At 37.7% G+C, this 25,487-nt stretch overlaps 1 protein-coding gene across 4 annotated transcripts; it reads right to left on the bottom strand.

Moving 5' to 3' along the window:
* Positions 1-758: 758 nt before the first annotated feature.
* Positions 759-23,276, bottom strand: rilp (Rab interacting lysosomal protein). 4 transcript variants are annotated; one of them, XM_057839783.1, is made up of 8 exons: positions 22,708-23,276; positions 17,654-17,786; positions 11,266-11,387; positions 8,412-8,597; positions 8,105-8,268; positions 6,108-6,235; positions 5,928-6,002; positions 759-3,753 (listed from the first exon to the last, which is right to left on the bottom strand). In XM_057839783.1, exons 1-7 carry the CDS (start codon positions 23,035-23,037, stop codon positions 5,977-5,979), a joined length of 1,089 nt encoding a protein of 362 aa, XP_057695766.1. In that variant the 5' UTR covers positions 23,038-23,276; the 3' UTR covers positions 759-3,753; positions 5,928-5,976. The 4 variants fall into 4 exon arrangements, with proteins under 4 accessions (XP_057695766.1, XP_057695763.1, XP_057695764.1 ...); XM_057839780.1 differs by having other exon boundaries at positions 759-3,810; positions 6,113-6,235; XM_057839781.1 differs by having other exon boundaries at positions 759-3,810; positions 6,113-6,235; positions 17,654-17,783.
* Positions 23,277-25,487: the final 2,211 nt, after the last annotated feature.

The following is a 25,487-nucleotide window of genomic DNA, read 5'->3' as shown; positions in this document are numbered from 1 at the left end:
CCGCGTGGCGTCTCTGCTCGTCTGCGTGGCTGTTGCGTGCCCGGTGAGGCTCGCGTGCGGCTGGAGGTGATTGGGCACGCTCGGGAGGGGGGTCCCGGTGCCGGGATTGGCGATGGGGCGGCGTAGGGTCGGTCGCCAACGGGCTTACACTCACAAGAGATTCACACGATTACTGGGTTCTAGATCACAGAGCTGATCTGTGTACACTCTACCCCTTTCAATCACTTAGCTTATAGACTCCCCCATCCCTTTCCCCCTCTTTTTCCCTGGTCAACAGGCCCCCCACATGGTGTCAACTGGAAATACATTTAGCTGACGATAGCACCAACATATTAGTAGTTAGTGTAGTTAGGCGTTCAATGTATTTCTTGTTGTTGTTTGTGTTTCTTTTCTTTCTTCTCTTGTGTTTCTTTTCTTCTGTTCCCCCATAACCCCTTCCTGTTCGCTGCTTTGTCATAATAAACGAGGTATGTTGAATGATCACAATGGGAGTATGTCAGACTCTCAATGTGAAACATTAAAACTGTTCAGACTATCCGGGCACTTAGACTTCCATTCTCCGTGTCGAACAGCAGAACAGGACAGGTTAAAAAAACATATATAGAGAGTACCAGTTGAAGGTGGTACTTGTACCACACTTGAACAATCACTGTTTTCTTGTGACACAAACAAATCCAACGAAAGTTATATTTTTCAAGTCCATTGTAAAACAGTTGTGTTAAACAACTCATCATGGGTTGCGAATAATAAAAAGTTATAGCCACTTTTAATTGATAGACTTTAATGAGCAATGTGTCAGTTTCACAATCTCTTTCTTTATTTAAGTTACACTTTTCTTCAAACATTTCATTTTTGCAGAAAAAAATACATGCTTACAAAAATAAACCACAAATACTATTGGAGGAAAAAAGACTGTACAGTAGAAGCATCATGTGTTCCATTCGTATCTAAACCACAAGTGCTCACTGGCCGTTCATTGCCACCTACAAGAGAAGCAAATTGAACTGGTGACTGGCATGTTATTAGCTAAAGGTGTTGATTACTCAAGGCTGAGTATTTGTTTTGCATATTAAAATGTTTATACACATACATTACATGCCCAATAAATGGTACGTACATGGAATAATGTGTTCTCAAGAGCATTTTCCATTCAGTTAAATACATTTTTAAGCATATAATGTTCAAACTGCACTGTCGGTAGAAAAAAAAAATATTCTAGCCGTGGAAAAGCTCTATTTTGCCAACAAAGTCTATACTTAAAGGAACCATATGAAAGAATAATTATTTATTGAATAGCCTTAACATTTCAACAGACATTGAAGAAGCATGCTTTTTAGAAATACTGTCGGTCTAGCACATTTCTCAATGGTGTAGCCTAGATTTTCCCATTTTAAAAGTTGTCAGCCCGTAAAATTTATTGTATTGATTCTGTGTTTACAACGGATGTACCTCCCTCCACCAATCAGCCAATTACGAGATCAGTTCTGCATCCAGGGTGCCAAAGCTCAACTACAACTTTTACAAACAGTCTGAATTGATGATGTCATCTACAACTGGAGGGAAAGAAAAAAAAAAACTCATCACAAATCTCAAATGAGTCATGACGTAATAAGAATTAAGACAAAGTATGCACTTTAGATGCCTTCAATCAATGGAATCGAGTGACAAGGAAGAAAAAATTGACAACTGATGCCAAAAGTTACATGTGTTTTGAGTTTTCCTATATTACCTTTTTGTATGGTAAACAGACAATTGGGACATGAACAAAGTTGGCATGCTCATGTTATGTTGTTTAGCATGTGGGTCCATTGACAAATAGCGTCTTTTACCAGGAGCATATTTTGGTAGGACACTGAAAATGCTAACCTCCTTTGCAAAAAACAATTATTTATTTGTGCATCAACTTAACTCCGGTGCAAGATGAAAGCCTTATGTTTGAAGACTGTAGCATGTACTCATTTAATTTTTGGTATATAGCAGACATAGATTGTAGACAAATGCTGCATGTTCAGATCATCGCCTCTCTCTTTTCTGATTGAAATGCAACAGTGGTGTGATAAAATAGCTTGATTCTCTATTGGGAACTATTGCCCAAAGATTATTCTCTTCAATACAGCATTTTAGTGCTGCAACAATTAATCGATTCACTTGAGTAATTCGATTAGAAAAAAGCTTCGAATCAAATTTTGCTGCTTCGAGGATTCATTTAATTGAAGTGGTGTTGCAACGGTTTGTTTTAAAAGGGTTTGCATTTAGTTTTATTGATTTGGGTGGATACAATGCCCTTTAGTGGCAACAGTGAATATGACATAACTCATCTAACGTAGCTGAATCCAGCTGCTCCCTGTTAAGACCAACCTAAGGTAGGTTTTTGTTTGAGCTAATAGGTTTGTTTATGCATTCGTAATTAAGTTTAGAGTTATATTTAGCTGTTTTTTGTGTAAATTTATGTTTGAACGATTTGTCAAGAACTTTGTACAAAAAAAAAAAAAAAGTTTGCATTTTATAGCATTTAAACTTATGGACTTTTGTTATGCAAGTTAGGCAATTGTTCTGTTTTTTTTTGTAATTAGACTCATTGGTTTATTTTTTTTATACCATTTGAGGCTAAGTTCAGGTATTTTAATTTAGTCTTGATAGTATTTATTGCTCTTGTGAAATTAAAGTGCAATTTTACATAGTTTGAAGAAACACTCAGGTATTTTAATTTGTATTCACATTTAATGCTCTTTTTAAAGTGCAATCTTAGCAAGCCAAAATATATGTTGTTGCAGGCATAAACACTTGTTTCTTTGTTTTACATCTCCTAAAATGTATTCTGCAACGCATTAAATGTTCCTAATCTAATTACTCAAGTATTCGAACTAACTAATCAATAGATTAATCAATTACTTGAATAATCGAGTTCCAGCCCTACAGTATTTTGATATCCTGGTTGCAGTACCATTTTTGGCCCCAAATCTTAAATATGGCTCCTTTAAAATAATCTCAAATGAGTTAGGTGGTGGGAAAATCATATACTGTAGTTTGTTATGCGTTTTTTTTTTTTTTTTTTTCCAATTAAAGACAGTGGCAACCGGGGGAAAAAATACAACTCTTGCGACTAATTACAGTGCATTACTTTCTTTACAGAATTCAACTAGTGAGAGTAGAAACACAGTGAACAAGCAACAGTTTAAGGCTGATGGGTTAAAATGCAGTGGCTGCTAAAGGAAGTGTGATATATAAAATTCTCTGAAAGAAGTAGCATTTCCACAATATAATTTTTGGTTAAATTGTTATAATAATTTATTTAAAAAAAAAAAAAAGTGCTTAACCTACATTTTTTAACCCTTGTTAGAGTGCACATCTCTTTTCTCCAAATACTTACATTGGTTAATCTTTGGTTTGTAAAAGAAATTAAGGATACGTATAAATATATAATTGCAGTACCTTTTGTCAGGCGTAAAATTAATTACACTTAAATATCATCCTGGTATAGAGATTATACTGTAGTTATTTCTCTTTCATGACTAAAAGCAAAATAGCGGGATAATGCAAGAGAGCTTGCAGCGGTTAAGAAGTGGTGGTGGGATAAAAAGGTGGAGAGCAGCTTTAAAACAAACTTGTCATGTCTGTTACAAGCCACGGGAGGTCATTTACTGCGGAGACTCGCCACTGGCCTCTGAGTCGGCGATGATCTCCCAGCTGGATGTGGCGTTGCTCATGTGGCTGGGGCTCCGGCCGCTGCCCGACCACGTCAGGAAGCCAAAGCTGCACCACGCAGAGACAGACAGGGTTGAGGTCAGCTCATTGGGGCGGGGATTAAGGCTAAATATAGCAGAGGATTGGCAAAGGTCTTATGATAATAATAGGAGGGAAGACTAATGCACAAAAGACCACTGTACTTAAGAGTTTCCTATTTATTTGTGTTTAACACTTGTAGGAACAGTGGTCCCTACAAGTATGTGTTGTGGTAGTTAGTAAAAGAGGGTGGTTGATATTGATACCTATTGATGGCAATAGACATCAAATTCATTTCAACTGGAAGGGCGCTGGAAGCAATCATTTGATTGCTTACAGGCCCTTGGACGTCTATTGCCATCAATAGCAGACGAAGAGTTAACATATTTGAAGAGATTTATAAAAAATATTTACAAAATAAAATAAAAATCCCACAGCAAAATACACAAATGCCACACTTATTTGAATTAATGTCTTGTTCTTCTTCTTTTCAATTTATTACAATTTTTTTTTTTTTAATTAATTTAATTTAATTTGGAATTGTTTATATTTTTTACTCGACGTGGCTTTTTTCAGTTCACGTTTTTAAACATTTCTTTTTCTTATTGACATTATTTAAATAAGGTTTTTTTTCCCTGAAATGGATCCCTAAATTAATTCATTTTATTTTTCTAAAATCATTTATATATTTTTTTTTTTTTATTGCCCATTGTAAAATATGCGCGGGTAACACTACTACTACAATTGGATGTCAAATGGGGAAAAATATTGTTCCGCAGGCTCCAATTGGCCCCTGGGCCCAAAGTTTGAGACCCATGTCCTATATAAATGTAATATAAATAATAATATAATATCATAATCATTAAAAAAAAAAATCATAATTTGTGCCTGAAATGGTTTACATAAGCATTGTCCCATATTTAAGGAGTTGATTTAATTATTCTCCTAAATGGATGATCAAGTCCACCATTATTCTGATTGTGATAGCCCACAGATTTCTGCAATATAGCAATGATTTCCACTAGAAACACATTCAGTACCTTCCTTCCACACGAAAAAATCCTCAGTTGGGATGTAACGATACATTGATCCGTATGAAATCGTGATGGACTTTGTGATACTGGCAAATATTGTGCTGTTGGCCAAAGAACCAATACCGTATCATATTGTGATTTTGGTGGTTAAAACTTGGACTGCAACAAATGTCTTTTACTCAAATGTTGCAGTAACAACATTTTCAAAAAAATCCACAACTCGTTTGTATTTTTTTGTAAGTTAAGTTTTTGTAGTTTAAATGATTGCGTTAAATGTGTACATAATATCGGATTCAATTCATCAAAGGCCTTGGAATAAAATCGAATTGTGGCAAACGTAATACAGTGTTCCCTCTTTTTTCGCCCTTAATGGGGAGCAGAACCATCCGCGATAAGTGAAAAACCACAAGGTAGCGCACCCAATTTATTTATTTCTTCAATTTATTTATTCAGATTTAGTTTTGGAGAGAGATGCATATAAGACATGTTTTTTACTTTTTTTCCCCCCAAAGTATAATTAAACAAAAAAAAATTATATACATATTTCAATAAATGTTTTTTAAGCACTTCAAATGTAATAATTATGATCCGTTTTAAACATGTTACTGTCCCACCGAATTATTTTTAAACAGGAATAAAGTAGTAGAAAAATGCTTGGCTTTATTAAAGGCTTCAACGAGTGAGTCAACTCAAATCCGCTATAGCTGCTCACTTACACTCAATGAGTTGCCACAGCAGCTGTTTAACAAGTTAAAAAGATGATTGACGCAAGCGGCGCTTTTGAAGTTCGTGACTGGCAAGATCAAACACAAACATCTCTCAATCATTGATAACTTTAATAAGCAACTCCACTGAACGTGCACTGCCTGACGAACAAAGAGCAAGAAGAGGGAGGGAGCGAGAGTGAGACTATGTGATCGGCTCAGGACAGCTCATCTGTATTTTTTTTAATTGGAAAAAAAAAAAAAATCAACAATAGACTGAGGTTGCGAAGTTTGAAGCACGAAACAGCGAGGGATGACTGTATTGACAAATATCGTATCATTGACCATGAACCGATAGTGTGTCATATCGTCAAGAAATTGGTTCTTTATGCCCCAGCAATAAAGCGTAGAAAGCAAGGAATCACTGTATGTAGCAGTGTAACATGTAGCTGCACGATTTACTCACAGGTTTCGAATGCGTGACTCTGCTGGCTTTTCAGTACCGTCCACTTCTGTCACAGGGCACTTGTCCTCCTCATCACTAAAGAAAAAAACAATCAATGATTAAAAACATTTGAAGTCTAACGTCCTCTGAGGTGAACAAGTTATGCAAATGTACATGTTTTAGATGGTGACAGACAGAGACTTGACCTGCTATTTTCTGGGGGAGGAATTCCAAGCATCTTGGCTTTGATGACTTTTCTTCTTTTGGTAATGGCAGATCGCACAGCTTCCAGGAGGAACCCAGGACATCTCTCTTCATTCAGAATCTCCCTGGAGATACAGTGGGGGCAAATAAGTATTTAGTCAACCACTAATCGTGCAAGTTCTCCCACTTGAAAATATTAGAGAGGGCTATAATTGTCAACATGGGTAAACCTCAACCATGACAGACGGAATGTGGGGAAAAAAAAAAAACAGAAAATCACTGCTTGATTTTTAAAGAATTTATTTGCAAATCATGGTGGAAAATAAGTATTTGGTCAATACTAAAAGTTCATCTCAATACTTTGTTATGTACCCTTTGTTGGCAATAGCAGAGGTCATACGTTTTCTATAACTCTTCACAAGCTTTTCACACACTGTTGCTGGTATTTTGGCCCATTCCTCCATGCAGATCCCTAGAGCAGTGATGTTTTCCGGCTGTCATTGGGCAACACAGACTTTCAACTCCCTCCTCACCCCATGGTGTCAAAATGATAACAAGAACGGTGAACAAAAATCCCAGAACCACACAGGGGGACCTAGTGAATGACCTACAGAGAGCTGAGACCACAGTAACAAAGGCTACTATCAGTAACACAATGCGCCGCCAGGGACTCAAATTCTGCACTGCCAGACATGTCCCCCAGCTGAAGAAAGTACACGTCCAGACCCGTCTGCGGTTCGCTAGAGAGCATTTGGATGATCCAGAAGAGGACTGGGAGAAAATAGAACATTTTGGAAGAAACACAGGTTCTCGTGTTTGGAGAAAAAAAGAATAATGAATTGCACCATACCCACTGTGAAGCATGGAAGTGGAAACATCATGCTTTGGGGCTGTTTTTCTGCATAGGGACCAGGACGACTGATCTGTGTAAAGGAAAGAATGAATGGGGCCATGTATCGAGAGATTTTGAGTGAAAATCTCCTTCCATCAGCAAGGGCATTGAAGATGAGACGTGGCTGGGTCTTTCAGCATGACAATGATCCCAAACACACAGCCAGGGCAACAAAGGAGTGGCTTCATAAGAAGCATTTCAAGGTCCTGGAGTGGCCTAGTAGTCTCCGGATCTCAACGCCATAGAAAATCTGTGGAGGGAGTTGAAAGTCCGTGTTGCCAAATGACAGCCCCAAAACATCACTGCTCTAGAGGAGATCTGCATGGAGGAATGAGTCAAAATACCAGTAACAGTGTGTGAAAAGCTTGTGAAGAGTTACAGAAAACGTTTGGCCTCCGTTATTGCCAAAAAAGGGTACATAACAAAGTATTGAGGTGAACTTTTGGTATTGAACAAATACATATTTTCCACCATGATTTGCAAATAAATTCTTTAAATATCAAACAATGTGATTTTCGGGGGGGGGTTCCACATTCTGTCTCTCATGGTTGAGGTTTACCCATGTTGACAATTACAGGCCTCGCTAATATTTTCAAGTGGGAGAACTTGCACAATTAGCAGTTGACTAAATACTTATTTGCCCCACTGTATGCCAAAATGGCAGTCAATTTCATATAGAACAACAGATGTAAAGATTACATTGATCACACTGAGGAACACAAATTTTGTTCAGCTCGGTCTTTTTTCTTTTTCTTTTCGAGAACGCATAACAGATCTTAGTTTGCCTCCATCGTGTCCATTTTTTTTTTTTTTTTTTAAATCTCCAGGATGCTTCTTCTCTTAAAAAAAGATGCACAGCTGACTTGATTTCAAGGAGCCACACAGACCTACAAATTTTGCTTTTACTGCCTCCTTGTGGAACAATAAGAAACGTACTTCTGATTGGTTACAGTGGTCGTTTTAAAGACTGGCATCCAAAGAAAAGTTAAAGATTGCACAACCATTGCTGAAATCATTTTATGGCAGCCCTCCTAGTATCGCCATCAGTGGCAGCCGATGAGCAAATATTAAGACAAGAATTGACAGTTTACAGTTTACAAACCTTTGATAGTAGTTAAGCTCCTCTTGCACCAGGAAGAGGTTGGTTTTGAGCTCATTCCGCTCAAAAATGATGTCACGCACCTCCTTCTTGGTGAAGCAAGGCTGGTCAGGATCACTGTGAACCGCTGAAGGCTCAGTTGTACTATTGATCTGACTCGGACTGGACTAAAAAGTATACAAGAACGCACCGGATTCATTCAAAATCTGTAACAGTTTAGTAAAACTAGGCACACATTTAGCACTATTCTTGTTTTGTTCTTAAGGCGTGTACATTGGTCAAGAGAAAAGATGAAAAGTAAAAGCCATACGTGGTTGTTGCTGTTGGTTCTGTCCATCTGCTCTTGCAGCTTTTCGATCACTTTGACTTTCTCTTTCAGGTCGGCCTCCATGTCGGCCTTTCTCTCTACGGTGCTCTTGAGCTGGGCCTGCAGGACATTCTGCTTGTGTCGCAGCTCCGCATTCATCTTCATAAAGCGCTCCAACTGCTCCTGGAGCTGCACAAGAGCGCATCTGTCATGACCAGGAACATTCACACTTTACACAATTTTTTTTTTTTTTATCATTATTTAGCCTTTATTTCACCAGGAAGTCCCACTGAAATTAAAAATCTTTTTTTTCAAGGGAGGCCTGGACAAGACACAGCAGTACAATAAACATGGTTACAGATGTACTATACTGTGAACCCTCACTACTTTGCGCTATAAACTTCGTGCCCTCAGTACATCGCTGATTTTTTTTTTTTATTCAAACAAAAAAAAAAACAGAAAAAATGATATTTCAGATCAAAATGTTAAGATATATGTATGTACACAAGTACAAATCATTGTTTTCTTTTATATTTCTCATTTATATCAAAAACATTACTTTTACAGTGCTTAAAAAACTTTTGTTAAAATATACATATAAGGGTTTTTTTATTATACTTTGAGGAAAAAAAGGGAAAAAGCGTGTCTGATATCTCTTTCCACTGCGTTTAAATCTGAATAAAAACATTGTACACACACATTAACCATGAAAAACGAGGGATCACTGTATGTATCAGTACTTCCCTAGTCACCCCCCCCCCCCCCCATTCTGGGGGTGGCTCGTGTGACCTCGAGGAAACATACTTTTTTGCAGTACTTAGTAGCAACCCACTCAGAGGGTGACAGTGGCGCCCTCATTTTCAGACTGTGCGCAGTATTTTTAAACTAAACAAGGCCACACAACAAAGAGCCGTGAGCACTGGAGATATAAACAGAGGTGAAAGTGGTTAGAATTTATTGCCAGAACTCCCCGACGTGAAGGTCACCACGGAGCCAGATGTGTATGTAAATCTGAAGTTTGTAGATTGTTTTCTTCTTGGAGATGTAATGCATGTGTGGCAGCTTTGTATATTTTTTTTTACATAGCGTTTTGACAGTTGCCGTCATATTTTCGGAAACAAAGCACCGTATACCGGAACAGTTTTCCGGCCCTGATTCTTACACCGGAACCGCGTTCCGGCCCTGAATTTTATACCGGAACTGCGTTCCTGACCGTTCTGGCCCACTTTCCCCCCTGGATATACAGAACTAGATGATTTAACGTCTGGCTTTTGGCTTTGAATTTTAATACAGTAGGAGATGAGGAAAGATCAGTCTGTTCACTACGACGTCACTTAAAGAAATTAGACCCCGATCACATTGATAAGCCGCATGATTGTTTTTCAGCAAAAACGTGCCGAATATTACCAACAATCGTCCCTCTTTGTCAGTGTTACATCAGTAAACCAGCGAGCACTGTTGGCTTGTTCGGTGCAAAATAACCCCACGACGTAGCAAAGGAGCTGATACTGCCTGCAGCAAAAATACAAACTGTCCACCTGTCCAACGACAATTTCGTTTCTGTTCTATTTTTGGTTTTTCAGTCAAATTGTTTGGCATATTGTCTTTGTAAATTAATTTTGCTGATCAATTTGAATTAATTATTATTTATTGGTTTTGTTAAATTTAAATTTTCAGTATCAAATGGTCAAAAAAATGTACCTTGAGTGTATTTTTACAGTTTGGATGTGCTTTTATTTTTAGATTCATTTTTTAATTCATTTATTTATGAATTGATGCGCTTTATGTCTTTTCTGTTGCAAACAAAACAACGTGAATAAAGTTATACTTTATTCTAGGTTGATCAATATTACTTTTTTCCTTTGATATAAAAAAGGACACAATGTTACGCAGAGATGAAGTTATAATAATAATAAAAATTTTAGTGACAAATGATACTATTTACAATGGCAGCAGAGAGTTGGGGGGGGGGGGGGCAAACGTTTATGTCATCTGGGGGTGGCGTTATAGAAAATAATTGAGAAGCACTGGTCTAAACTATTATTAAGGTCACCAGTTTGGAGGTAAATAGCAAATACACACCCAGTTATGACAGCTACTGACATCATGTGGTAAGCATAGCATTACAACCGCACACAAATGATGGGGGAAAACCTGCTTAGACTTGTCGAAAGTACTTAACCAGGAACTATAAGGGCAACGTCTGTCATCTTGTCTCTAACACAGCTCTTGCCATTAACTGTATTTCATTTGTGTGCATGCAACATACCTCTGGATTAAACATGCCCATTTTAAAATTTCCAATATTACATTTTAAGTGAATTTTATGAATGCATTTTTATCATAATTAAACTATTGTTATTATAAGAACATTTATTTCTGCTAAACTTTGAACATGTTGAAACTTGACGGTGAGTCAAGTTCCCGCTCAGCTAAGGAAGCCTCTTATTTTTAATGAATGCAGTTAGCGCTTAAGCGTTTAAGATATGCAAAGATAACAGCAACATGCGAGAAACTTTCCTAAATCTGAATCAAAAAGAAAACAACCTATTTTTAATGAATCAATACGAGCACAACAAATAGAAAATTTATCGAATAATTTCCCCAATATTCCATATGATTATTTATAATAGGATATATTCCAATATTCCATTAGAATCTTTTTACCAGATCATTTTTCAGATATTTATGATGTGAAGAACTGACACATTATACAATTTCCATGTAGAGTTCAAAATCAAAACAAGTTTCATTTTTTAAAAAGTGAATGGGGAAACCCCACATTAATAAAAATATCCCTTCAGGAGGAAGTGGAAAATGTCACAATTGCAGCTAAACAGACTTCATGCCTGCTTACCGCTTCCACTTCCCTGGAGATACCGGTGATTTCTTGCACTTTGGCCCTCAGTTCATCTCTCTGCTTATCCACCACTTGTTTCAACTTCAGCATCACCTCTCGCTCCTGCCGCTGGACACGATCTGCACACCACATATGGGGAGACGGGGAAGTTTTTTTTCAAGTTGTCAACTGAAATTCAGACATCTTTAGGCAGACATTGACAACAGCACATGAGATAGCTTTTTTTTTTTTTTTTTTTGTATCCAGCAAGATGTTGTGCATTTTCTGACTTTAAATTAGACACTGTTTTCCCTCCACTCTTTCTGCGATACCTAATTTGAATTTGTCACACCAAATGTTGCTTCAGTGTGGAGCCGTGGAGACCATTTGTGTGGTAATATGTTTCGTTTGATTTGTGAAATGAAGTCAAACGTCACTAGTGGTTACATTGGAATGGTGAAGCAGAATCATGTGATAGTGCCTGGGGTACAACTCTCTGATGGACCAAAACAAACAAAATGTTGGGCAACATGGAAAATATAATCTATCAATGCGTAGGGTTGCCAACAGTCCCGAGTTGAACGGGACAACCCAGAATATAGGAAAGTCTGATTGGTATCGCTGCTGGCCGCTGCACCATTTTATTTCATATCATGATAATAATACGCCATCGTTTACCATAATATATATTTAATCATTTATTCAAAAGAGTTGAGGAAGACTATACAATATTACCATATATAGCCATTTTTGCAATAAAATATCGCCCATTACTAAACCAGGTCTCCAGACTGCTTCTAAATGGGAGCATTTCACGCCTAAAATTTGACACAGGTTACAACACAAGTAAATTTTTCATCTACTTGCACCAGTGCTAGTAGGACTTTTGCAGATTTAATTTGAAAAAAAAAAAAAAAAAAAAAAAAAAAAACATTATTGTTGAATTTTTTTCTGGTAGACAAACTTCTACTCCACACTTAAGCCTAATTATTGGCGGTAATGCACAAATAAGTTGCTAAAGCATTGCATTTATCATTTATACAGTAAAAATGAGAAATGAAAAGATTGACAGGGTTCATCCAGCTAATGGAAAGTTAAATTCAAGACCTATTAATGTTGTTTGAGACACGCAACAGGCGCAACAGGACGTCAAGTAGTGTGATCGAGTCGTTGCTAAAAGCCACACCCAATCAATCGTATGACAATCGACAAGTGGAGCCAAATAAACAACATATAGTATCGGGAAGTGATATCAATTGATTTATCTGTTTTATTCTTACCACAAAAAAAACATTTCTTGCAATAGACCTGTAAATTCAAGATTCTTTGTTGAATTTCATCATTTTGACAGCGCCATAGTTTAGTTACGCCTGCGTGAAAACTCGCCAAAACTTACAAGATCGGTAAAATCCTAAATTTAACATGAAAAACAGCAGGGCTCCAGACTGCGACCAAATGGTCCTATTTTGACGTTGTATGGAGGTAGGTTTGTGTCTTTATTATTCAATCCAAAAAAGTTATATTTAAATTTATATATTATATTTTTAAAAAATTGTTTCGATCAAAATATCTTTTCAATCAAAAAAAAGTCACTTCAATCAAAAAAAAAATGTGTTGGAATGAAAAAAAAATTAATTTGAGACTCAACAAAAAGCATTTGAAAACTATTTTTCTTATATTTAAAAAAAAAAAATTTTTTGAGTTTTTTTATTTTTGATTGAAGTGGTGTTTTTTTTTTTTTTTTTTTAATTTAAACAACTTTTTTTATTGAAGTAATGTTGTTTTGCGTTTAGGCCACATGTGTCGTTATTATTCCATAAATTTTTTATTTTTAAATTCTCAAAAGAAAAATCACTTCAATCAAAAAAAAAAAAGATTTAAGAAATACTGTATATATTTTGTTATAGCAAAACAACAAAAGAAAACTTAAATGTTACTGGTCGTGCATGTGTGAGTAGATGAAAAAAATACTCGTACTGGCTCTAATTTTAGTTGCAAAATGTGACCATTTGGTCTACTATTCAATCCTAAAATAGTTGCTTCAAACAAACAAAAAATATTTTTTTTCCAAAGAAAAATCACTTCAATCCCCCAAAAAAACAAACAAAAAAAAAATCAAAAAATTTTCAAAAAAATTTAAACAAATAGTTTTGAAATGCTTTTTTTTGAGTCTCAAATTTATTTTTGTATTCAACCACATTTTTTTTTTAATTGAAGTGACTTTTTTTGATTGAAAACATACATTTTGATTGAATAATAAAGACGCAAATCTACCTCCACACTATTGCTGAAAAACTGCTTCACGGTTAAATCCACTAGTTGGCGGAACTGTAACGAGCTGGTTTGCCATGGGAAAATACAACAGAAGAAAAAGAAGGTGGAGGTGGGCAATGTGTGGATCGGGACAGGACCTCGATACACAGGAGGCGATGAGCGATGGCGAAATGCAATTTCATCGCCGTTGAGCTGAAAGCCAAAACACGGGGCGCGATGCGACTGCAGCGGCAAGCGACGGCGACACGCACCGCCCTATGCCTGTGCGTCATCGCTCGTCTCTGATTAGCTATGAATTTGGAGGGCATTTAAAAAATTTCCAGTCTTTTCTGAACACCAACAACTCTCCATACTGCTGCCCTTTATCTATGTTTAAAAAAATCATGCCGAGAGGTATCATAAAGTATGAGACTGCTAAAATGATACGCTCGTCTATGTTGACAAAGTGTGGCGGTGGGGTGTCAATTTCCAGGTTGGCCAGTGTGATTTGTCGATAAATTAATGTGGGATGTATAAATAATGATGATTGGTTGTAGTGCCAGGCAGAGGCGTAGCAAGAGTCCCGGGGGGGGCCTCATGCAACAAGCAACAATAGGGCCCTTCGAGCGTGTACAAGTAAGGGGGACAGTTGGACTTGGAGCAATAGCATATTTAATAAAAGTATAATAACGCCTCGGTCTGATAGAGCGCTTTTTAGGACACTCAAAGTACCCGGCTGCTACTACATTAGGACATAAAACTACAGTAACATAGTACACTCACCGCTGTCTTGCTTCCTTTTATCCTCTTCTGCTTTTTTTTTCCTTTCTTTTGTTGCTTCCAGAAGGATAACTTCTCTTCATTTTGGATATACGCCAATTAAAAAAAAGCCAAATCGCCGCTCACTCTCACTCTGAGTCATGTGAGGGAGGGGGGGTGTAGAGCGAGTGAAGGGGCCCCTTCAGGGAACTCAGACACATGGCTTTCACTGGCACTGTCGCACTTGTCGCTGCGACAGTGCAGTAAAGCTGCGTGTGCTAAATCTGTTGGCCCTCTGGGGGGCCCTGCTGGCTGGGGGCCCTAGGCAATTGCCTGGTTTGCCTAATGGGACGCGACGCTTCTGGTGCCCGGTGACAGCGACAGAAATAGAACAAAATTCCATGGTAACCTAATTTCTAAGCAGTATACTGGTTGATAAACTAATAGAGAATAAAATATAGATTCATAGGTTTGTAGTTTTATGCATTTATTATTAAAGTATTGATCAGTTAAACAGTGAAAATTAGAGGAAAACTTTCCATGTCAATTTACAGTGTGCGCCCCTTCTGCTTGTGCCCCTAAAATTTTAAGTTAGAGGCCACTGTGCTCCTAGTAAAAAATTTTAGTCTGGATCCCTATAAGCACTTTTAAAAGTTGCGAGTGGAATGTAGTTCAATGTACAAGGTAAATGTAGTGCTTCTGAATAAAAAAACATATCATGAGTGATGCCAAAAATTATGTCCCATGCAAACAACAACAATCCAAAACACACAGACACACATGATAAGGTGTGATAGATCTGAATATTTTCTCCAAGAGCTGCAATAAAAACAATAAACGTTAGTAGAAAATTTAATCTTAGCACTGAATTTATCAGCTGCTTCTCCAGAAAGCAAATATGCCACAGAGCATGTTATTCATCTTTACTGTATTGAGGGAGAGAACATTTTGAGTAAATAAACCCAATGTGGACACAACGTGGCATAACTCAAGTGACTTTTGAAAGTGTTAATTCATACCATTTTTGCTACAATGTACTCATCCACTACTGCACTAGCACACTAGGTTAGACCCTACAGTATGAAACTTTTCAGTCAGACTTACTGACAGATTTTCCACTATTGATTGACACTCCTTTACATGACAGCTACAGTATATTGCATTTCTGTGCCGTGGGAATCTGTATTTGACATCATATTCAGTACATAATTTTTTTTTTTAATCCAGTCATATGACCTTCTTCCCCTCGTTTTACTGCTTGAGAACGAAAATACAACTTAAGCAAGCTACTCCACCCTCTGACTTCAGATTGATGACCAATGATGTCAACAATCTGGGACACATTAGCAGACACAACGATAATAGAATCCAGTACATATTCAAGCATATGCCCCAAATAACTAATAACTGCAAACTGAAATACATAAAACCATACATTCATTCTCTCTACCAATTATCCTCAAAACTTCACAATTGTTCTCTGTATAAAATGTATTTGAGCAACGAGACTCCAGGGAAAATCTCCCTTGTTTGTTGCACAATGTCGCAACCTTTTGAGTCAGATTTTTTGGTGTGAACAGGGAGGCCCACTGTGACAAGAGAGTGCATATAAGCATTGATAACATGTTTAACTTATTCCGTGTCAGGTATTGTGACATTGGAATCACAGCATTATTCTTGCGCCAAGTGAATCGCTCTTTTCTGGAATGCATTAAACTCACTTAGCCTGTGTACTCATCTTGAAGAATAAGTCACCTTAAGCCCACATTAAAGTTTCCTACTGCCTATAGTTTTTTTTTTTTTGTCTAAACGAAGCTCCACAACTCAATTCAACACAGTTTTTGGTACCAAAATACATCCCGCCACCTCAGAACTCTGTACATACTGTATTTGGAATGTGTTGGTTTTCGTGGTGTGCCGTACAATTTTTCTAATATAAAATATGCCCCCTAAGATTGCAAAACACTGCCTGAGACAAATGGGTGGTGCTAAATTGTAAAGCTGTTTTGCCATTCCTATCTGCAGAGGTGGGTAGAGTAGCCAAAAAAATTACTCAAGTAAGAGTAAAATATTGAATATTACTCTTATTAATAAAGAATATTACTCAAGTAAAAGTAAAAGTAGTCATACAAAAAATGCACTCAAGTAAAAAAAATCATAATCAAAATTGTATTATTTTTAAAAAGTATTTTGTCAAAATACTAAAGTAATGACTAACATTGTGAGTACCTGCTTACGCTGTGTGATTTTTTTTTTTTAATGGTATTTTTTCTCTCCACACAAAGTTGTCTATATGAACTGTTATTGTTATACTGAACTATAACATATTAAATAACCATTTTATGCAAAAGAAATACAAAAAAAAATCATTGAATTCTGGCAAGAGAAAAAAAATCTACAAAAATGAAGCATTATTTGTCCAAAGAGCATGAGTCTAGTGGAGAAATTTTTCCTGTTATTAAACTATAAGGATCATATCTGTTTTTCCGTGGTCAATCGGTGCCAAATAAAAACTGGGAGATTAAAAGCCGCGCTTTCGAGTCATGTTGATGCTCTGCGTCAAATAAATAATTTTTTACGGTCTCCATGTGATGAACAGGCCGGCGTGATCATAGAACGGCAAGCTTGAGTCTGATTGGTATAATGGAGTCATGTGATTATTGTTGAGATGTCACAATGGTGAAACTGGTAGAGCCTCTGATTTGGAGTCTCTAGCAAGAAAAAATGTAAAACTCTAATATGTAGATTAATGAGGAAAAATGTTAACGGCTAGTGTAGCCCAAAATTAGTTAAGTAAGAGTAGTGTTTCTTCTTCAGAAATTTACTCATGTAAATGGGGCGGCTGTGGCGCAGTTGGTAGCTGGACTTGCCCTCGGACCGAAGGGTCAGTGGTTCGTTTCCCAGCTACGACTGCACACTGTCGAAGTGCCCTTGGGCAAGGCACTGAACCCTGATTTGCCTCCAATGGGTTGACAGCGCCGTGCATGGCAGCAGCCCCGTCGGTGTGTGAATGTGTGCGTGAATGGGTAAATGTGTGCTAATGTAAAGCGCTTTGGGCATGGTAACCATGCAGATAAATGCGCTATATAAGTACTGTCCATTTGCCATTAAAAGTAAAAAGGCTTTGTAAAACTACTCTTAGAAGTACATTTTTCTCAAAAACTTACTCAAGTAAATGTAATGCGTTACTACATATATGAATGAGTCTATTAAATGTACATCTCTTCTATTTTTCTGTTGCTGCATCATTGAAGACACGTGAGTCGTGTACTGAGATCTGACATACCCACCTCTGGTTATCTGATATGGGTGGACCACAGCAAAAATGATAAAACTTGCCATGAAAAAAGGGGTGCTTTGGCCAATTCATTTAAAATTGACTACTTGAACATACCATCATGTGCATAGCTGCCCTTAAGCCTACTCTGCAGCAGCTCGTTGTCCCCCTGAAGCTGTTGGATTTGCACTTGCAGGTCCTCACACTTGCTTTTCCACTGTTGCGACTCCTTCTGTTGTTGTTGCTCCTGCTTGACAAACGAGACAAAAATAAGGTATCAACAGTCTTCCTTCACAGAGCTTGAGTAACTGTAAACTTGTATTAACCCTTTTAGAGACAAAAGTAAGATGTATTTATTTTCATTCTTAGTATTAATTCATTGACTGCCATTGACGGCGAAAGACTAATATATACACAGGGGTTGGAAAAAATAATGGAAACCCCTTAAAAAAATCAACAAACTAATTTGATATGGTGTAAGTCCGCCTTTCGCGGCAATTAAAGCCTCGATTCTCCGAGGTATTGATTCATACAACTTGTGAATTTTTTCCAAAGGAATTTTAGGCCATTCTTCAGTTAGAATGCCGTCTAACTCTTTTAGAGACGATGGCGGTGGAAATCGACTTCTAAATTGAATCTCTAAAGCTGACCATAAATGCGCAATAATGTTGAGGTCTGGGGATTGTGCCGGCCATACGAGAGATGTTCAGCTTCATTAGAATTTTCCTCATGCAATTCTTTAACAATTATGATCAATGATTATGATGCCAAAATGTTAGGTGTTTCCATTTTTTGTCCAAACCCTGAATGTATATGGCGGAAAACACTCAGGTGACTTGAAGTTCAGCTCTTAGACCCCCAATTTGGCCAAATTTCAAAATTGGCCTATGTGTGTTTGTGATACATCATTGGAAAGCTTAAAATCTCATTTTGCTGGGGGAAGAAAAATTTTGAACAGGAGGGCATTAAAAAAACAAACAAAAAAACTCCTAAACCCTAACTGGAGGTGAGAGCATGAGAGAGCATAATTAAAGACACCATGATTTTAACGAGATATTATCGCGTACTCACCTGTTTCGATCCAAAGACTCTGTGTAGCATGTCTCACCGAGTGTCAAGACACAGCTGGGAATGGCCAAAGCCGGACTTTTTAGGGATTTTATGAGTGGTCACAATGCAGAAATGGCAGACATCAAGGAGTGGTCGAGATTTTCTTTTTTAGAAATTTAGGCTTTTAGACATTTTTTTTTTTCTCTCCAATTTTTCTTTGTTTGGATCGATTATTTATCATATAAAATATCAGGGAAATTGCGACAGTAACAAAAAAAAAATACAATTAAGCGATCGTTATGAGGTAGATATCCAAGATTTATTTACAGACACTTTTTTTTCATTGTGACGTAATTTGTTTAAAGGTGTAAAATATCTATAAAGTTTTTATTTTATGTTTTTTTTCCAAACTAATTATTAGACATTAATTCATGATTCTAAGCTAAAAAATGATAGACATTTTGAATAATAAATATGATGATTAATTGATGTCTAATATTTAGTTTAAAAAAAAAAAAAAGACTAAAATTTTATTCACTCGCAAATCATGTCACAATGAAAAAAATATACGAAAAAGAAAATCTCGACCACTCCTTGATGTCTGCGATTTCTGCATCGCAACCCTTGTTATATTACCATGTTTCAGCCATAAAATCCCCCCAAAATCCAGCTGTGGCCATTCACAGCTGTGTCTTGACGCTCAGTGATACATGCTACATGGAGTTTTTGGATCGAAACAAAGTAGGTAAGCGATAATATCTGCGCAACAGCTTTTGCTTCAACCCAGCCATAAAACAAAGGTAATTAATTATATTTATTATTCAAAATGTCTGTCATTTTTAGCTTGGAATCATTAATTTATGCCTGATTTTTTTTGTTAAAAAAAAAAAAAAAAAAAAAAAAAAAAAGGACTTCAAAAAATTATTCACACACATATTTTAAACTTTTAAACAAATTATGTCAGAATGAAAAAAATGGCGTCTGTAAAAAAGTTACGGATATCTACCTCATAACTATTGCTTAGTTGTATTTTCTTTTGTTACCGTCGCATTTTCTCCGATATGTTAGATGATAAATAATTGATCCAAACAAAAAAAGTTGAAAAAAAAAAAAAAAAAAACGTTTAAAAGGGTAAATATATGAAAAAGAAAATCTCGACCACTCCTTGATGTCTGTGATTTCTGCGACCCTTGTTATATTATTCTGTTTCACCCATAAAATCCCCCAAAAATCTGTCTGTGGCCATTCACAGCTGTGTCTTGACACTCGGTGATACATGCTACATGGAGTTTTTGGAACGAAAAGAGGTAAGTACACGATAATATCTCGTTACAATCATGGCGCCTTTAATTATGCTCTGGCGTGCTCTCACCTCCAGTTAGGGTTTTGCTGTTAAAGATTTTTTTTTAAATGCCCTCCCGTTCAAAAATTTTCTTCCCCCAGAAAATTGAGATTTTAAGCTTTCCAATGATGTATCACACATGCATATAGGACAATTTTGAAAATTGGCCAAATTGTGGGGTCTCAGAGCGGAACTTCAAGTCACCTGAGTGTTTTCCGAAATTTATTTTTTTTTCCGGCAAGGCCATTGTTTCTCTGGAATATTTTGTTACTTTTTAGCCATTAAAAAGTAAAATAAATAAATTAGACCTAAACAGTATTGGAAAAAACTATCATTACGATTATATTCCTGAGTTTGCGATATCTTGTGATATTAAATTGTGTATATATACTCACCGGCCACATTATTAGGTACACCTGTCCAACTGCTCGTTAACACTGAATTTCTAATCAGCCAATCAAATAGCGGCAACTCAGTGCATTTGGGCATGTAGACATGGTTTAAGACAATCTCCTGCAGTTCAAACCGAGCATCAGTATGGGGAAGAAAGGTGATTTGAGTGACTTTGAACGTGGCATGGTGCCAGAAGGGCTGGTCTGAGTATTTCAGAAACTGCTGATCTACTGGGATTTTCACGTACAACCATCTCTAGGGTTTACAGACAATGGTCCGAAAAAGAAAAAATATCCAGTGAGCGGCAGTTCTGTGGGCAGAAATGCCTTTTTGATTCCAGAGGTCAGAGGAGAATGGCCAGACTGGTTCGAGCTGATAGAAAGGCAAAAGTGACTCAAATAACCACCCGTTACAACCAAGGTAGACAGAAGAGCATCTCTGAACACACAGTACGTCAAACTTTGAGGCAGATGGGCGACAGCAGCAGAAGACCATGCCGGGTGCCACTCCTTTCAGCTAAGAACAGGAAACTGAGGCTACAATTTGCACAAGCTCATCGAAATTGGACAATAGAAGATTGGAAAAACGTTGCCTGGTCTGATGAGTCTCGATTTCTGCCGCGACATTCGGATGGTAGGGTCAGAATTTGGCGTCAACAACATGAAAGCATGGATCCATCCTGCCTTGTATCAACAGTTCAGGCTGGTGGTGGTGGTGTAATGGTGTGGGGAATATTTTCTTGGCACTCTTTGGGCCCCTTGGTACCGATTGAGCATCGTTGGAAGGCCACAGCCTACCTGAGTATTGTTGCTGACCATGTCCATCCCTTTATGACCACAATGTACCCAACTTCTAATGGCTACTTTCAGCAGGATAATACGCCATGTCATAAAGCTGGAATCATCTCAGACTGGTTTCTTGAACATGACAATGGCCTCCACAGTCACCAGATCTAAATCCAATAGAGCATCTTTGGGATGTGGTGGAACGGGAGATTCGCATCATGGATGTGCGGCCTAATAAAGTGGCCGGTGAGTGTATTGACTTGAAGTTCTGAGACCCCCAATTTAGCCAATTTTCAAAATTGTCCGATATGCATGTGTGATACATCATTGGAAAGCTTAAAATCTCAATTTTCCGGGGGATGAAATTTTTTGATCAGGAAGGCATTTAAAAAAAATTTTTTTTTTTTAAAACAGCAAAACCCTATCTGGAGGTGAGAGCCGCGAGAACAGAATTACAGACGCCATGACTTTAACGAGATATTATCGCGTACCTACTTTGTTTCGATCCAAAAACTCCATGTTGCATGTATCACTGAGTGTCAAGACACTGCTGTGAATGGCCACAACTGGATTTTGGGGGGATTTTATGGGTGAAACATGGTAATTTAACAAGGGTTGCGATGCAGAAATCGCAGACATCAAGGAGTGGTCGAGATTTTCTTTTTCATATATTTGTTTCATTGTGACGTGATTTGCGAGTTAATAATTTTTTTTTTTTTTTTTTGGATCAATTATTTATCATCTAACATATTGGAGAAAATGCGACGGTTACAAAAAAAAAAAATACAATTAAGCGATAGTTATGAGGTAGATATCCGTGACTTTTTTACAGATGCCATTTTTTTCATTGTGACATAATTTGTTTAAAAGTTTAAAATATGTGAGTGAATAATTTCTTAGTCGTTTTTTTTTTTTTTTTTTTTTTAAACAAAAAATCAGACATCAATTAATGATTCCAAGCTAAAAACGACAAACATTTTGAACAGTAAATATAATTAATTACCTTTGTTTTAATGGCTGGGTTGAAACAAAAGCGGTTGCGCGAGGTCTGTAAACGGAGGTTTTCAGGGTAAAAAAGACAACTTAAAAATAATTCAGGGGCTTAATGTGCCATGAATCTGCTATGGCAGCATATAGACATATTGTTCTATCAAACACAACAGTTGTTTTAGCTTAAAATACACCAGTGTCTTTTAAAGAGGAGTGCAAGAGCAGAAACTGCTTTTTCAGTCGTCTGTGTTTTCCGCCATATATATATATATATATTTCTATAATAAAGTAATCACCTGAAAACGTTTTAAATGTAGGCAACTAGGGAAATACATGATGTACAGCAAGTATTGCGCAATTGCAACCATTGTGTATATTGTTTTTAGTATTTTAAGATATTTATATTTATATGCAGGCTGCCGAGGCGGCTTTTCTGACTTCGGCTCTTCAATTGAGTTAAATTTAAACTATCTTTGATACGATAGATCAGGATATAGCAAGTTATCGAGACGTTCACGTGCATGTAATAACACGGTTATGACGCTCTTGTTACAATTTGCGACAAGTCGCCAGTCAGAACTGTAGGTGAGGCTTGTCACTCATTTTCTCACCCGCGTTTCGTGATTTTCATTTAATTCGTCGCTGTCCTTGCTCGTCTTTTTTTTCTGCTGCAGCTGTAAGCTCTCAAAAGTCCGCAGCAGTTCTTCTTCCCTGTATTTGTGAACCTGATTCCTGGCCGTGAAGCTCTCGAGAAGCTCCAGCACTTTCACCACCCTGGGCACCAGGCCCAGGACGCTCTCCTTGCCATAGCCGTCGATGAGTCTCTCTAGCTCGGTTCCGATCACTTTGGCGATATCGTAGACGTCGTCCACCGTCAGAGACGAGCAGTTCTTGTCGAAGCAGCCAAGGATCGCGTCCGTGTGAGACGCAGGTAGCTCCATGTCTGAAATCGAAGCCTCCAGCTTGTCATGCTCTTGTTCTGCTACAACGAAACCGAAGGTGGCTCGTCGGAGCAGCCAACCGTAAAAAATGGCAATTTAGGAGGAAAAATGAGGCGAATATTAACCTGCTCATGTGGTCACATAAACAGAAGGGAGGCGGTTAAAAAAAAACTAGGACATCTGTGTACTAAACTGCATGATAATACCGTACTGGCTAGTACATGCAGTCAACCCGCAGTTGGATCCTCCCACTTTTCTAACCAATCTAGTGCATGAGCACACAACTAAGGACTTGCATGACAGGTCGGCGTTGTGGTGCATCCACTAGAGCAGGGGTGTCCAACAAAGCCCGGGGGCCAAAAGCGGCCCCCTGACCAGATTTTATTGGCCCGCTGCAAATCATGAAAATATCATTCGTTGAATATGGCCCACATCAGCAGCTTGAGTTCAGCCTACATTCTGTTGCACTTCTAAGCTTCAACAGTAGATGAAGCCGGTCCCTCTAAAAAATTTTGCATATTGTGAGAAAGTTCATTATTTTCTGTAATGTACTGATTAGACTTTCATATATTTTACATTCATTACACACAACTGAAGTAGTTCAAGCCTTTTATTGTTTTAACATGAATGATTTTAGCAAAAAAATCAGGAACGACCAAAAATCCCTATCACAAAAAATTTGCATATCATGAAAAGATATTCTAAAGAAGCTACTAACCTTATCATCTGAATCAACGAATTAACTGAAAAACCCCTGCGAAAGATTTCTGAGGCTTTTAAAAACTCCCAGACTGGTTCATTACTCAAAACCGCAATCATGGGCAAGACTGCCGACCTGGCTGCTGTCCAGAAGGCCATCATTGACACCCTCAAGCAAGAGTCTAAGACACAGAAAGAAAATTCTGAGCGAATAGGCTGTTCCCAGAGTGCTGTATCAAGGCACCTCAGTGGAAAGTCTGTGGGAAGGAAAAAGTCTGGCAGGAAACGCTGCACAACCAGAAGAGGGGACCACAAGAAGGGCCGATTCCAGTCCTTGGGGGACCAGCAGAAACAGTGGACTGAGTCTGGAGTAGAAAAATCCAGAGCCACCGTGCACAGGCGTGTGCTAGAAATTGGCTACAGGTGCCGCATTCCCCAGGTCAAGCCACTTCTGAACCTGAAACAGCGGTAGAAGCGCCGGACCTGGGCTACAGAGAAGCACCACTTGACTGTTGCTCAGTGGTCCGAAGTACTTTTTTCAGATGAAAGCAAATTTTGCATGTCATTCAGAAATCATGGTGCCAGAGTTTGGAGGAAGACTGGGGAGAATGAAATGCCAAAATGCCTGAAGCCCAGTGCCCAGTACCCACAGTCAGTGATGGTTTGGGGTGCCATATCAACTGCTGGTGTTGGTCTACTGTGTTTTATCAAGGGCAGGGTCAATGAGCTAGCTGTCAGGCGATTTTGGTGCACTTAATGCTTCCATCTGCTGAAAAGCTTTATGGAGATGAAGATTTTATTTTTCAGCACGACTTGGCACCTGCTCACAGTGGCAAAACAAATGGTAAATGGTCTACTGACCATGTCATTACTGTGCTCAATTGGCCTGCCAACTCTCCTGACCTGAACCCCATAGAGAACGTGTGGGATATTGTGAAGAGGAAGTCGGGAGACACCAGACCCAACACTGTGGATGAGCTTAAGGCCGCTATTGAAGAATCCTGGGCCTTCGTAACACCTCAGCAGTGCCACAGGCTGATTGCCTCCGTGCCAAGCCGCATTGAGGCAGTCATTTCTGCAAAAGGATTCCCGACCAAGTATTGAGTGCATAACTGATATAATTAATTGAAGTTTAACTTTTTTTTGTATTGATCGGATGAAATACGCTAATATATTGGGATTTTTGGTTTTTCTGGAATTTTTTGCCAAAATCATCAATATTAAAACAATAAAAGGTTTGAACTTCAGTTGTGTGTAATGAATCTAAAATATATGAAAGTCAAATGTTTATCAGTGCAGTACAGAAAATAATGAGCGTTATCACAATATGCAATTTTTTTTGAGAAGGACTAGTAGATGAAGCTAGTCATGTAGTCCTTCTCCATTAGCTAAGGGGTCATAACTTGACTCGTTGAAATGTAGGAAATTATGAAGAATTTATGTATTTTGTTTTAAACAAATAAAAAAAAGTTCCAATGTCATGAAATGAACCACTAGCTTGTGATTGACTTTTTTATTTATTTTTTTTTAAAGTCACTGAACATTTTCTCTTTGGTCAGCAGTTTGCTTCAGCAGTGTTTAGTGATAGGAAATTATACAGGGTGATTAAAAAAGAATGTGCCTCAACCTTTGCGGCTAAACCTTTGCGGTATTTTTTATTATTATTTTTAAAAATAATAATAAAGCAATTAAAAACTAGCTGGATACAAGTATTGTATATAGCTTCATGTTTTAATTTCATGCTTTACAAG

The sequence above is a fragment of the Corythoichthys intestinalis genome, chromosome 6 (assembly GCF_030265065.1).
Source record: "Corythoichthys intestinalis isolate RoL2023-P3 chromosome 6, ASM3026506v1, whole genome shotgun sequence".
NCBI classification, from domain to species: domain Eukaryota; kingdom Metazoa; phylum Chordata; class Actinopteri; order Syngnathiformes; family Syngnathidae; genus Corythoichthys; species Corythoichthys intestinalis.
Note: the sequence above shows the minus strand (reverse complement) of the source record. Positions and strands in the feature narration are given on the sequence as shown.

Excerpts from the sequence above, each read along its gene's own strand:
- rilp (XM_057839780.1), bottom strand. The coding sequence starts at position 23,037 with ATGGAGCTACCTGCGTCTCACACGGACGCGATCCTTGGCTGCTTCGAC. Across the intron at positions 11,388-17,653 it reads GGGCAGCTATGCACATGATG|ATCGTGTCCAGCGGCAGGAG; the intron begins GTATGTTCAAGT and ends TGTGGTGTGCAG. Across the intron at positions 8,269-8,411 it reads GAACCAACAGCAACAACCAC|TCCAGTCCGAGTCAGATCAA; the intron begins GTATGGCTTTTA and ends TATACTTTTTAG.